Genomic DNA, 14,452 nt, shown 5'->3' with positions numbered 1-14,452 from the left:
TCCTGGGTAGTAAGTGTTATTTCCTAATTGCTTATGCCTAAAAAGTATAAACATGGCTTATGGGAATAAGCCATTTTTATACTCTTTAGACATAAGCAATTACGAAATAACACTACCCAGGAACAAAAATTGTGTTACAGTGTTATAGATGTAAATGTTGCATTTAAACTAATGTAACAAGGCAGACCAAACCAGATGGTACAAGCCCTGCAAATGCATGCTCATGCCACTGCTGGAGTAAGGGCTTCCACTGGAGAATTTTAGACAGCCACTCTAAGAGGGTATTTTTGGTTTATCCTTCTACGCTGGCTAGTTTTATCTTGGACAAATCGGCCGACTGTGGCCTCTACCCATTTGTACTGCTGGATGGCCCAAGACGCCGAATTTAAACACATTCCTGTGGATGGAGCTGGTAGGAACGTTGGGTTGCTCGGTCAATGGCCAGGATCAACGGCGGCGCGGTGTATTCCGCAAATATGGCCGACTGTGAGGGCGGGCACAAGTCGGCGTGAGTAGGTTAAACGTTGAGTTTTATAAGGGCACCACGGGGTGACCAGCCCCACCCCTCCCACCCTCCCCACCAGCACCTCCCCACCCTCCCCTCTCCACCCAGCCCCACCCCTCCCATTTTTGGATGCACGACGGACGGACAGAATAATCCCCTGTGGGCTGGTGTAACCAGGAGGTTCCTACCAGTATAAACTTGCCCGATTGTTGCTTCAAGCGCTGTGGCACGAAATGGAATTGAACCGGCGACCTCATTGATTTCAAGTTCAGTGTTGCTCACCATTACACCACGGCAACAGCAGTTACAACATAACACTTGATTCTCCAATCAAATCGTGAACGCGCATCTTGAAATTTCTGCCAATCATGGGGTTGCAGTGGGAGGGGGGGCGTATCATTACATGCCTACTCAAAATGCGGTTTAGCTTCCACAAATTTTGTGAAACTGCCTCTCCGTTAAAATGTCCGGGGTGAGCAGTCTGTTGATTTGGCACGGCTTACGCCAATGCTCTTTACATTGCAGTGTCTGCTTATAATAAAGGCGCTCTATGCACAAATGCGCCAAATTATGCTCAGCAGTGCCATGGCTAAGCCAGCTTAGCGAAACAATCCCAAGCGATGCAACAACATCCATTTGGAAATTGAGTTCTCGCTCAATTTGGCAGAAACAGCCCGCTGGCCGGGGTCTGGCCTGTCAAAACTGTGACGAGCGTGGTGGTGACGCAGGCCACGACACCACCACTCGAATCCCAATTAGAATCTAACGCCGAGACGGTTGGGAGTTGTTTTTTTTTTGGTAGAGCACTCCATTCGCACGCAGCTCATCAGCATACAAAATTCGACACGGGCCCTCTTTAAAGGGACACGACGACCCACCCCACATTAAGGTGCTGTTGAGCTGCTGAAAGACAATTTATTATTATTAAAGCCAACATCTGTCAGCTGCTGAATGCCAAAATGTCAACATGCCTCCCACTCCCTTTACCCCCCCCCGTGCCTGCGGCTCCACGATAAAAAAAACTGTCGCAGCCACGTTTTGGTTTTTTAAATAAGGCGACATTGGGTGGCGGAGACGCGCAACGAGCGGCTCTCGAGGTTTGCAAAAAAAGACGGCGCCGTGACGTGACGCTCCGACCACGTGGCAAAGCGACGAACGGCGCTTGCGTTGTACATCTATCATTTTAATGCTTGGCAACAAAATTGGGTCAGGCGCCAGAAGCTTGGCAAATGGTTCCGACTGAAATCGGCGGACCTGAAATCCCTGCCTTCCATGCCCTGATATGTGTAGATTGCTTCCGAAAGGAAGCAATGTGTAACTCACCAACATTAAATTCAAGTGCTGTGTTGAATGATCGAAGGCTTTTTTTTTTCAAACTACGATTTGTTTGGGGACACGGACAGCATGGAGGGGGAGTGAAGTCCCTTTAACAAAAAAATCCCAGAACCTCTGGCCAAGCTTCAGGCACAAACCTGACCCCGACCTCACCACCTTTCAGTGCAACAACACGAGACTGAAATCGGCTTCTTCATCCACGTCAGCTTCTCGTCGCGCACAGACGCCTACACATTCTAACACGAAACAGCATCGCGCACTAGGTTTGTGTCGAGCCCAGAATATAACCCTATGCCCGCCCCTGAACTTGGCAAGACTGAGCGACTTGTGGCCGGAGTCTAACCATGGGCCCCCTGACTGCGATCTTAGCTGCTTGTCGAAGGATAAAAGGCAGGATCCTGAATGCTCTCGTCGTGAATACGAATCGGTGGCCAAAAGCGAAGCCCACACGCTGTATAATTTAACCAGAGAAAGCTCACCTCGCACAGTGACTGCCCAGCACATGTTTGCAAGCCACCAGCAACAGAGCCATTATCTCTAGACGAGTGACCACTAGCAGCAACTGGCAGGGGCTGGGAACCGTTCGTCCTCTATCACAGCGGTAAAGGCGCAGCTGTGCAATTGCTTGCTCATGGTCACCGCTGGCAGCTCTAGAGCCCCCTCTAGAAGGTGTTTTTGGTCTACTCTTCCACGCTGGAAGAGGTGGGAGCACACCCACCACACGTGACCTTACCGATCAACTGCGATTAACCCGTTGGAGAGAATGCTGGGGCGGACGGAGGGGGTGCAGATTTAATAAACTCGCCCACCGTTTCAACTGCCACGCCAGGAGATTTAATCGAATCGGCGATTTCTGGATGGCAAATCCAGCGTGATATCCATGGGTTTTGCTTAAATCCCAAAATGAGATGGCGATGCGCTGCTCACATGACCAAGTCAGACAAATCAACGTAAAATGTATCTGCAACATATTTGTTTTGCGGTTTGCGACGCATTTTAAGATGCACTGTTTGTCGCTTCGTTTTTGCTGCATTATTGCTGAAAAGCTTACAAAAATAACCGCTCTTGTTCACCTTTAATATATACCTTTACAAGGCCATCTTATTCAAGAGTGAAACTAAAACCCTAAATGATATGTAAAAGCTTAAATATTTACAGCATTTATTCCATAATTATTCAATCACTTAAGTTCTTTTAAACGTTCATATTTACTTTCAGACAAATTACTCTCAAAGGATTTTGTTGCTTGATTATTTTTTTTTAAACACGCAAAAAGCTTAAGCGCAGGGCCAGAGCCGATTATCTTTTCTACCTGCATTAAGTCGGCACCAGCTTCCCCATACGCTAATGCTCATTTAATTTGTACACATGCCCACCTATACAACCACGAGTACCGTTGTACCAAGGAACACACGCAGAAAGGGACACAGAAAAATCTAAGAAATGTCAGCTCCCCGTTGTACAAAATAAGAAAAAAAATGAATTTTTTGGGTGATGCGGTTTTCTGCCAAGACAGTTGACCACTCCCCTCCGTTTCCTTTTGTTTTTAGAAAAGGTTGAAAACATCATAAGTTAAGCCCCTCCTACGGCAGCACGGGGGAAATCCCGTTAAAATGGCCGCAGTATCGCAAATCGCAGGAGCAACCGGTGCGCCAATCTCGCAGCAGCAGCAACGCTCTCGCAGAATTCTTTTGTTTAAATTTTTCTTCCACTGCCGCAATTTTGGCCGTCACCTACTGCCATCTCTCTTAACCTTTAATCACTTAATGTCTTACCATCCCACTCCACGGTAAGCACACCTCAGGCAGCCAGCTAACCTTGCGTGGAATTAAAGCACCGATTGTGGATAAAGGGGTCAACGAGAAAGGGAGGCACGGGGTTGCAGGCATCTTTGGAAAGGGTTGTGTACGAGCATTGTGTGTCCGTGCCTCCCCGCGCACAGGTGCGTTGAGCCGAAGGGAGAACGCGAGCGAGGTTGCTTGTTAAGACACGCGACAGTAAGAAGATGGAGACAGTGGCGTACACAGCCTCAGGGCCTCTTCCTCCCCTTACACTTAACCAGTCCCCTTCTCCATCGCGCGCGGTATCGCACACCCACCTCTATATATACACCACGCAAAGCAAATTAATTACATTGGCCGACGGGTGAACGTGAGAAACGTTGATCGTGATGTTATGCGTATAATATATACTAATTATTAATTTCAAAATAATAATAAGTCATAATAATTTATAATCCACCTACGCATCTTGCAGATTTCATGAATGTGCCTATATGCAGTAAGGGAGTGCGGGGAGGTTAGGGAAATATTTAAAAAGATTTAGTTCAGATAAACACATACTTAAGGCAAGGGGGCTTGCCCTGTTTTGACAGTGATGCCACGCACAGCAGTGTAAAGCCAACATTCGTGCCCTGGAGCCGAGGTCTAGTGACCCAACACCAATGCCAGAGGCCAAGAGGCAATGCTAATGAACTAAAGGTGATGTTGGTAGCCATGTAATACTTGCAATTCAATGCCAGCGGCCTAAAGGAAATTTTCTAGGGACCAATGCTAGCTGCCTAACATGTGTTAATAGCCTACAATAGCACGCGTGTCCTGAAAGCAATACCAGAAGTTCCATGCCAATGCTAGCAATCCAGCAAGAACAGTAGCCTATCGCCAGAGGGATAATGCCAACGCTCATGTGCCAGCGTCAGGGGGACTAACGCCAATGCTAGAGGACCAAAGGGAATATTCACACGAGGGTACAGTCAAACCGGACACACACACATAACAAACACACTTGCACGCACACTGCAGCACAACAGAGTGCGCGCGTGATAGTGCGCGCGCATGCACGAACACACAAGACGTGCAACAGACACACATGCACACACGCAGAGAGTGGAGCCAAGCGTGTTTTCGAGAGGCTCCGGGCTGAGCTTGCTTGTGTGTGTGTGTGAGAAACACCACACACGTGTGATGGGCAGAGAGAGGAGCCGAGATTGATTCCAGGCTGCGCGGCTAGTCCTGTGTGTTTGGGGGCAACGCACACGCGCACAAGTGGAGCCAAGCTCGGAGCCGAGCGTGGAGCCTAGCGCGCGAGGGCATGGGTCCCTGTCTCTAAGCACGAGTGGTGATGAGGAACTTGGGCGAGTTGGAGGCATAAAGCCGGGCCTCGTCTGGCTGGATGCCGACACGGTGCAGCGACGGCTCCGAGGCGCTGCGGTGAATTTTGGGCAGGGACTTCTCCAGCAGCTCGATGGACGACAGGATCTGCACGGGGGGATAGCACACACGCGCGTGCCAACACGAGTGAGCAAAAGGCGCACACGGAAAAGCAGACGCGTGTTTCTACGTGGTTGTATGCTTGCACGCACGCACAAATGCAAGAGCACAAGTACACACATGGATGTGCACAAACACATTAATGCAAATGTGCAGTATTCACCTCGCCTTTCCTTAAATGCCACCCACCACCCCCCGCCCCCCAACTCTGCCAAGTCTATACATGCTATAAATCAAAGTGTAAATTGTTTCGGTTCATTTTACATTGTATTAATCGGTTTGAGATTGTGTTTATTTATTATGCGTTTTTTATGAGACAAAGAGAAAGGAAACGACAAAATAATCGGCAAATTTAATGGTACAGTGACTCCAATGTTGGACAATCTAATCCCTTGGTGGAGGGGGCAGGAGGGGGATGAATCATTGCCTGCCCATCTGTACGAGGCGGGTTCATTTATGACACAATACGCTCCGTGTCGCCGGAGAGAGGTGGTAATGAGGGGCAGTAATGAGGGGCAGTAGTCAGGGGCGGTGTTGAGGGACGCTGCTGAGAGGCGTTGGCGAGGGGTGGTAATGAGGGGCAGTATTGAGGGCCAGTGACGAGGGGCGGTAACGAGGGGCGGTGGTGAGGGGCGGTGGTGAGGGGCGGTGGTGAGGGGCGGTGGTGAGGGGCGGTGGTGAGGGGCGGTGGTGAGGGGCGGTGGTGAGGGGCGGTGGTGAGGGGCGGTGGTGAGGGGCGGTAGTGAGGGGCGGTGGTGAGGGGCGGTGGTGAGGGGCGGTGGTGAGGGGCGGTGGTGAGGGGCGGTAGTGAGGGGCGGTGGTGAGGGGCGGTAGTGAGGGGCGGTAGTGAGGGGCGGTAGTGAGGGGCAGTAGTGAGGGGCAATGTTGAGGAGCGGTGGTGGGAACGGGAGACCCGACCTGTGGAAAGAGTGGCCGTTCCTCCCTCTTCTTCTTGATGCAGTCGACAATGAGGCGTTTCATCGCTCTGGGGCAGTTCCCGTACGTCTCACCCAGGTCGGGGGACAGGTAGCCCCGGCCCACCATGAAGATGATCTGAAACATATGCAGACACGCACGCGCGGGCAAACGCTCATTTCAGGAAAGAAATCGGCGCAAAAGGAACGTAAAGTTTCAAGATGACACTTGAATGAGCTCCAACAGAAAAAAAGACGAATATAACGTCATCTGAACACGATTAAGGAAAATAACTACGAATTCAACACATTTTCCAATTACTTCAGATTAAAAATAACATTCTAAATATTAGGTGGCGTTTCAGGCAATGGCCCTTAATCTGTAACATTTATTCATGTGGTCAAAAGCCCTCTCCGGCCTGAGTGCAGAGAAGAAGGGAATTCTGTGTAAGCAGGTCCTAGGGGACATGGGTGGCAGGGGCACGCACTCAGTGTCGTCTCAAAGCGCTCTATGTGCTACGGGCTCCCTTGCCCGCAGGGGAATACGTAATGTTATGAATAATACGTTTCCTTGCAGGCAGCGACAGCGACCAATATAAACCCGCGAGGCACGCGCACACTTGGTGCAAAACACACATGGACGCGCACAACGAAGGGGGGGCCAAAGCGTGAGGGGGCAGCAGTCATGGGCAAAAAAGTGGGAAGAGCAACTGCAAAGGGATGAACGGAACATGAGCAACGGCTACCTGATGGACAACCGACACGTGAAGAGCAGTTGACCGATAGACGAGTGCAAAGTGAGTGATGGGCGAGTGACGGATGAGCGATGGAGAGATGAGTGGCACACGGGTGATAATCAACCGATGACCGGGCAAAAGGTGATTGACAAATGGGTGATGTGACTACGAGCGAGGGGTAACACGATGGTCAAGGAATGAGAAAAGAGTGACACAAGTTGCTGATGAGAGATAGGCAAGTGACTGATGAGTGATGTGGAGGATGACAGACACTTGTGACTGGCGAGTGATGGTAGGCAAGTGACAAGAGGAACGAGGGGGAATGAGTGGCACACGTGCGACACGTGTCTTGGGCAGGCGACGAATAAGCGAGGTGCAAACACTTTAACTGGCAAGCACGAGCAGCATCAAGTGCAACGGATGAGCGATGGATTCACGTAGGACAAAGCAATCAGTTATTGAGCAAAGGGTGGGCGAGGGCGGCGGCACCTGGTCGCGGTTGCTGATGTTGGAGTACGGTAGTCGCCCCGTCATGAGCTCGAACAGGACGATGCCAAAGCCGTAGACGTCAGACTGGAACGTGTAAGGATTGTCCTGCATGCGTATTACCTCCGGCGCCTGCCCGCACACACGCGCATGCACACACAAACTCAGGTTTATAACAAATGAAAGGAGACGATGGGAGCGAATTCTAGATAAATATCAGTGTGACGGAAGTAGCAGAAACAGAAGTGTTGTGACCTGCAGTGTGGTGAGTGGGTGAGTATGTGTGTGGGTGGGTGTGGGAAGCGGTAGTGTAGCGGTTAGCGCGCTGTGCTACAAACCCAGCGACCCGAGTTCAATTCCCGCTCAAGGCTACCAACACCAGTGACGATTATCTGAACCGGTCCTGGGCCTCCCCTAGGTCGACTCAGCCTCGAATTAGTACCTGGTGCGGTGTAAACATCACTACTTGGGAGACAAAGGGGGCCAGGCATGATGTTGGCCACCCACCCCTTCGTGTGCCGTGCCGGCCTTCATAGATGCTCACTAACAGCACTTGCAGTCAATTAAGGCTACATGGGGGATCTTTGTCTTTGTGTGGGTGGGTCAGTGGTTGTGTTTTTGTGACCTGCAATGTCGTGGGGTTTGAACACAGTGTAGACGAAACGAAACAGTCGATTTGGAAGACCAAGTCCTCAACGCGGATGGCACAATGAATAAGTTAAGTTAACAGCAACAGTGGCCATAGTAGTAACGAAAGAAGAGTGACAAAGGACGCCACTGACCGCTGGTGAGCGAGTGAATCGAGTGAGTCACCGAGTGTTGAATCATCGATCAATCACAAGAACTTCGATAATGACACGCACTTGTGCAGTACAGCCCTTTGTCAATCCACTGCTGGATGAGGGCCTCTGCACACCATGCGGGTCGTAACGGACTGACCGCACTTCACCACGCCAGCCAGTGCGAGTCATTAAAGGTATGCAGCGTAGACATGGGAGCACAGAATTGCACCACAAATGGATTAGTGGAACGAGGTGAGAGAGATGATGAGAGAGGTGAGGGAGGTGAAGCCGATGAGGGTGGAGGGGGGGGGAGCCGCACCATCCAGAGGATGGAGCCGGACGGCTGCTCCAGCTGGTGGGAGCCGCTCCAGCGCGACTTGACGGTAGCCAGGCCAAAATCACCGATCTTCACCGTCAGTGCCTCGTGCAGGAAGATGTCTGACGCGCTCGTGTCAAGGCAAGACAGCCGGCGGAACGGGCGCGGGGCAACCAAGACGCAGCCGCCACAGACAAAAGGTGACAGAACCAAGACTTAAAGAAAAGCAAAGCATCGTCACCAATATCATCATTAACCATGACCATTCCACCGCTGCACGTAGGCCTGCCCATGTTGTGACCATCCTGCATGAGCCCGCGATCCACCCAACACCTGAACACAATATAATTTCACCGTTCCATCGACACGCTGGACGTCCTTCCGGGCACGTTCCATCACTTGTCTGCCTGTCCAGCTTTCTAGGCTTCTTTGTGCACTTTTCAGTTTTAGTTCAAATTTATTTTGTCATATCCACATATCTGATCCATCAAGCCATTCGTTTAAAACCTTTTCTTTAAGGCACAATCATGATCATCATTATCATCGTCGTCAAATGAATCTCCTCTCAGTGAACACACCTAAGAAGGTTATGCTTTAAGACATGTTTCCGTCAACTGCAAATTATATGGAATTATGATTCTGTCAACAACTACAATAAAAACAACCACCAGCACAAACAATAACTATTACAAAACAACTACCGGCACAAAGACAACAGCTGGCACCGCCAGAAACAATCGGAGACCCAACCACGGGCGCTAAAAATGAACAACAACGAGCCGCAGGGACGGCCGTGGCAGCCATGGCAGCATCAATGAGTCCCATGGCACCCTCAGGGAGCTGGGGAAACATTAACAAAAACAACAACAAGGCAGTTGCCAGTGGCTTGCTTAGAGGATACTGTTGGACTTGAGGTCTCGATGGATGATATTCTTGGCGTGCAGGTAGCTGTCGTCGAGAGGGGACAAAATATAAAAGGTCAAAAGTCAGCAGCATCCCGTAGCTTTGACGAACACTACAATGTGAAACGTGGAAAATTACTGCTGCGGCCGTCAAATGGTATTAGTGCAGGGGCCCAGGGGGCACAGCAATGGGTCTGTTAATAGGTACGACATGACAGGGCACGAGCCAGAAGGGATGGATAAGGGTGGGGTTAGGGTTGCTTACGCAACCAAGTGGGGCTCCAGTACTATTTTTCAGAGGAGCAGTGTTTTGTGCTGAAGCGGCCACATCCCTATTAAGGCATGTAAAATTATTCTTCAACTCGCATCGATTACAACCGAGCCTTCTGCTCGCTGTCCCAAACACATGACACTACTAATAACTAGCATGCAACGATGATAAATTCATCGCTCACCCCAAATTGTTACATTAAATTCGAACAAAACCATCTATTGCTCAATTCATAATGCTCGAGCCATAACTCTGAACTCTAAACCCTTAACAAATCACTTCAGCATGTCACCCTAAACAAAGCTCCTATGACCTAAAACTTAATCCCTTACCAGACATAATCCCTGGGATTATACTGGTAGGAACCTCCTGGTTACACCAGCCCACAGGGGATTATAGTGTCAGTCCGTCCGTCGTGCATCCAAAAATGGGAAGGGTGGGGCTGGGTGGAGAGGGGAGGGTGGGGAGGGGCTGGGTGGGGAGGGTGGGGAGGGGCTGGGTGGGCAGGGTGGGGCTGGGTGGGGAGGGGCTGGTCACCCCGTGGTGCCCTTATAAAACTCAACGTTTAACCTATTCACGCCGACTTGTGCCCGCCCTCAGTCGGGCATATTTGCGGAATACACCACGCCACCGTTGACCCTGGCCATTGACCGAGCAACCCAACGTTTCTACCAGCTCCCTCCGCAGGAATGTGTTTTACCACAAATGGCCTGATCTACATGTTGCTGTCAAATGTCGCTTTTTGTCCAAACATAAGTATAAAAAATAGAATTCACCAATGTCTCTATCAATGACAAGGGAATAGCCAAAGCGCTTTGTTTTAACAATTTTGTCGAGATCTGATCTTAGTCAATAAAATGTAATTTTTGGAAATCCTAATTGTCAACGACAGTCGACAGGCAATATGTTTTCACTAGAGGGCGCTGACAGCAGCGTGAGGTGGCGCAATGAACAACAAAGACGAAGGCGGCCAAGTCTAAAAAAAAGTCGAACGTGGCAAAGCAGAGGAGGGGCAGGCAGATTGGGGGGAAGAGCACAATCGCCATTCAAACATCAAGCCCTACCCCTAACAAACCCACCAACCAGGAACTACAAATAGCTCTTGCCAACCAGACACTAGAATTAGCAAGGAACTATTACTACCAAGCCTACATGTAACCAACTCGTACCAGGCCTCTCACTGACCCTCACTCTACACACAACTAGCCAACTAGGCACTTCTACTCCTCCTAACCCTGTGTTGGCGAGCGTGTGTGCATACATGAGCGTGTGCTCGTGTGTGTACGTGCGAGTGACAGTGTACACACATGTGCGTGCGTGCGCATGCGCCAATGCACGCGTTTGCACGTGTTGCCGTGTGTACATTTGGCGTTAGCGTGTGCATGCACGCACGTACACCTATGCATATCTTCGATCCTTTGTTTTCTTTTGTTCGATTGTTTGCCTGCTGGCATGTTCATTGACACACACGTGTGTGTGTGTGCGTGTGCGCGCCCATGTATTTGTGCACGCGTGCTCACTCCATGCCCTGCGCCGTCTGCTTGCCGATGTCGATGAGCTGGTACATCTCGAACTTGGTGTCGGCCACGTGCAGGTGGCGGTAGAGGCTGGAACCCTCGCACCACTGCGTGATGATGGCGAGGCGCGGCTGCGTCATGTAGCCCATGAACAGCAGGATGTTCACGTGCCGCGTCTTCCTGCGGGGCCAGCAAACACACCCACGAGGAGAGGAGTGAGATAAAGGTGAGTGGAGGGCATGGCGAGTGCAGGGGAAGAGCGAGGGAGAGAAAAAGGGAGAGTGAGGAAAAAGTGTAGGTGAGTTGAGGAGAGTGAGAGACAGTGGAGAGGAGCGGGGGAGGGGGGGAGTGTGAGGGATGGTGAAAAAGTGAGGGGGGCATTGGAAATTAGAGAGGATGAAGAAGAGTGAGGGAGAATGAGGGAGCATTGCAGACGTGGGGGAAGTGCAGCAAAGCACAAGGAGGCATCGTTTAGCATGAGAAATTGAAAGGGAGTATGTGGGGAAGCTCAGGATAACAATCGGAAGCATGAGAACAATGGATCAATGCCCGACCCCGTCTGCTCATGCCGACTTGATGACTTGAGGAGATTGAGTGCACCAGACGTGTGAAGGGAATGGTAAGGGCAGAGGAGGGCAGCAAATGGCAGGGCAGGGCAGCAACGGCACTCACCTCAGCACAGCCACCTCGTTCTTGAAGGCCTCGAGCTGCTGCGGCGTGGGCCCCGTCACCTTCAGAATCTTCACGGCCACGTCGCCTGCGCCATCGCACGCAACATCGATGTTGACGACATCAACGTCTGACACCGTCGCGCTCGAGTATCAGCGACGCATTAAAAACTACCACAGTATTTTGATTTAAAGCTTTTGTGACTGCAGGGATTCATATTCTTGGTTCTTTCGGTAAAGTAACGTAGAAGGGAAATAATAAAATAATACAAATATAAAACAATACAATTCTCACGACGTTTCGACTGCAACACAAGCAATCATCATCAGGTGTGATGATGATTGGTGTGATGATGATTGCTTGTGTTGCAGTCGAAACGTCGTGAGAATTTTATTGTTTCATATTTTTTTATTTTATTATTTCCCTTCTACGTGACTTTACTGAAAGAACCAAGAATATGACTACCGCAGTGTCGCCGTAACCATGTTGCACAGCTCTCTATTTTTTCCCCAAATGTATGTATGTATGTTGAGCTTCTTTCGCACCGTACATAGCCAACTGTGCTAATCGGAGATGTGGGGGAAGGACAAAAAAACTAAAAACAAAAAGCAGTTCGAAAGAAATAGTTTTCAACCTAGATTTATCTAAATTTTACTCCTGGCATCCTCTCATGAAACGAGAAATCCATTGAGAAATCTTGCCAAGCAGTGCAGCTCTTCTGTTGGATAACGGCCTGCTGAAGCAGATATGAGAGCCACCTCTGTGATCCTATCAAGTGACCCCTGAGTTACGCAATAGGGGGCAGCCCTTCCCCATCAACTTTGCGATACGTTGTCTTGTGAAACGCTGCAGAATGCTTTAGCATCGACAGGCTTTACGTGTAAAGAGCTAGGTGATGGGTCAAGACTGTGGACAAGAGGAAGCATTTGGGTTACTTGATGTGTCAGTGACACGAGGCAGATTAAGTAAGGATGGCTTACCATGGGTCAGCACCCACATTTAATTAAGGAGAATAGCTTATTTAGTTGCATCTTCCTTTAAAAAGAAACATCTCTTTGTGTAACCTTGTGCTAAGAATGCTCTGTGATGAAGAGAGAGTTCCCCTTTGGCCAAATTTCCACAGGGCGGCGACTGGCAAGGATGATGAAGTCACGGGCTGTAGCAGCATTGGGCAGCTGGAACGTACCGTGCCACTTGCCCTTGTAGACGGTTCCAAACGAACCGGAGCCGATCCGTTTCACCAGCGTCACCTCCTCCTCCTTAACCTCCCAGTAGTAGCTCGAGTCTCGGTTGCCACCAATACCCTCGCCTTTCTAGAGGCCGGGGAAAGTTACGTTGTTATGAGAGCGATCGACGGAGAAGTGTGATGTGATCACATTGAACGAGAAAGTGAGCGAATGACTGGATGAATGAACAAGCACGTGTGTGAACAAGCGAGTGAGAAACCGATTGAGTAAGCAAAAAAAACGACTGACTGAGTAGGTAAGCAAGTGTATTCATGTGTTCGTGAATGAGAGAATGAGTAAATAAGCAGGCAAGCAACCAATTGGGCAAGCAAGCGAATACGAAAATGAATGCATGGGAGTGAGCAAGTGAGCATGTGAGCACGTACAGGAGCAGTGAGCGAGTGAAAAAGTGAGCAAGACAAGGGAGATACCAAATAAGTGAGCAAGTCGGCAACAGGGCTTGCACGCGAATAAGCCCACGGATGAGCAAGTGCAAGAGCAGGTGAGCAGGCAAGGGAGAGTGAACAAAGGGACGAGAGGGTAGGCGAGCGAGCGCGTTGTCATCCTCACCGTCAGACGCTTGTCGTCGGACGACGGGAGTTTCTTTTCCCGCGTGACGGGCGACCTTTGCCCTTTTGACCGCCCCACAACACCCGACTGGCTGGCGGGAGGGCTGGCGCCCGTGTGGCTCCCTGCACCGGTGAGACGTTCTCATGTCACATTGTGTTTTGTATTTATAACAGCATTACAGCCGCGATGAGTTATTTATCAACGAGACCGCAAATGGGTCATTCAAGTCGACTTTTCCGATTTTGTACAAGAATGTGATTTACGATGAAGATGCCATTAATCTACCGGCCACTATTAGCCACCTGATAAAGGCCCCTCATCACAACTAATACAAAACACTCGTCTCATCCGATACAGAACCCTATCCTCATCACATACAGACCCAATAGTAATATCTGATGTAGAACCCTCACGCTCATCGAATACAGAGCCCTCATGCTCATCCGATAAAAAAAACTTCATTTAAAATTATATAGAATCAATAGTCTCATCAATATCACCCTCATCTCATCCAAGAGAAAATCTTCGTCTCTGTCAATAAGTGCTTCAGGACCCTTGCCTCATTAGCGAACACTCGTCATCAAATATAAAGCCCTCATCAACTATTCCAGAACCATTATCACATCTGACAGCGAACCTGCATCTCATCCAAAACAGAGGCCTCATTTTAAATATAACCGTCGTCTCATTTGATACAGTCCAGTTTGATTTCTTTACAGAAACCAGAGCACGTCTGCCAAAGACCTTCACCTCTGCTAATGAGCTCTCCTCTTATCCAATAGAGAACCACTCATCTGCAACCAAATCGTCTAAACCTCATCTCGTTAAGATGCTTTAGTTTGGCTCCCAGTGCCATCAGCCAATTTCACGCGGCGACATTTAATACAGATTAACCTATAAAGCTAAAGAAAACTTTTCGCTAAATAAACACCTTCAAAATTCATCAAAACCAC

At 49.7% G+C, this 14,452-nt stretch overlaps 1 protein-coding gene across 3 annotated transcripts in view; it reads right to left on the bottom strand.

Moving 5' to 3' along the window:
• Window positions 1-1,289: 1,289 nt before the first annotated feature.
• The window catches only part of LOC144947297 (serine/threonine-protein kinase A-Raf-like), a 37,950-nt gene continuing 24,787 nt past the window's right edge, over window positions 1,290-14,452 (bottom strand). For all 3 annotated transcript variants that reach the window (XM_078876529.1, XM_078876528.1, XM_078876530.1), the window contains exons 10-18: window positions 13,500-13,621; window positions 12,890-13,016; window positions 11,707-11,791; window positions 11,038-11,214; window positions 9,246-9,292; window positions 8,348-8,466; window positions 7,250-7,378; window positions 6,028-6,162; window positions 1,290-5,097 (exon numbers count right to left, since the gene is read on the bottom strand). In XM_078876529.1, the coding sequence (XP_078732655.1) occupies window positions 4,945-5,097; window positions 6,028-6,162; window positions 7,250-7,378; window positions 8,348-8,466; window positions 9,246-9,292; window positions 11,038-11,214; window positions 11,707-11,791; window positions 12,890-13,016; window positions 13,500-13,621 (1,094 nt within the window). In that variant the 3' untranslated portion in view covers window positions 1,290-4,944. The remainder of the gene's footprint in view (window positions 5,098-6,027; window positions 6,163-7,249; window positions 7,379-8,347; window positions 8,467-9,245; window positions 9,293-11,037; window positions 11,215-11,706; window positions 11,792-12,889; window positions 13,017-13,499; window positions 13,622-14,452) is intronic.

The sequence above is a fragment of the Lampetra fluviatilis genome, chromosome 44 (genome assembly GCF_964198595.1).
Source record: "Lampetra fluviatilis chromosome 44, kcLamFluv1.1, whole genome shotgun sequence".
In the NCBI taxonomy this organism is placed as follows: Eukaryota; Metazoa; Chordata; class Hyperoartia; order Petromyzontiformes; family Petromyzontidae; genus Lampetra; species Lampetra fluviatilis.
The sequence above is the reverse complement of the archived record's forward strand: the minus strand, read 5'-3'. Positions and strand labels throughout refer to the sequence as shown.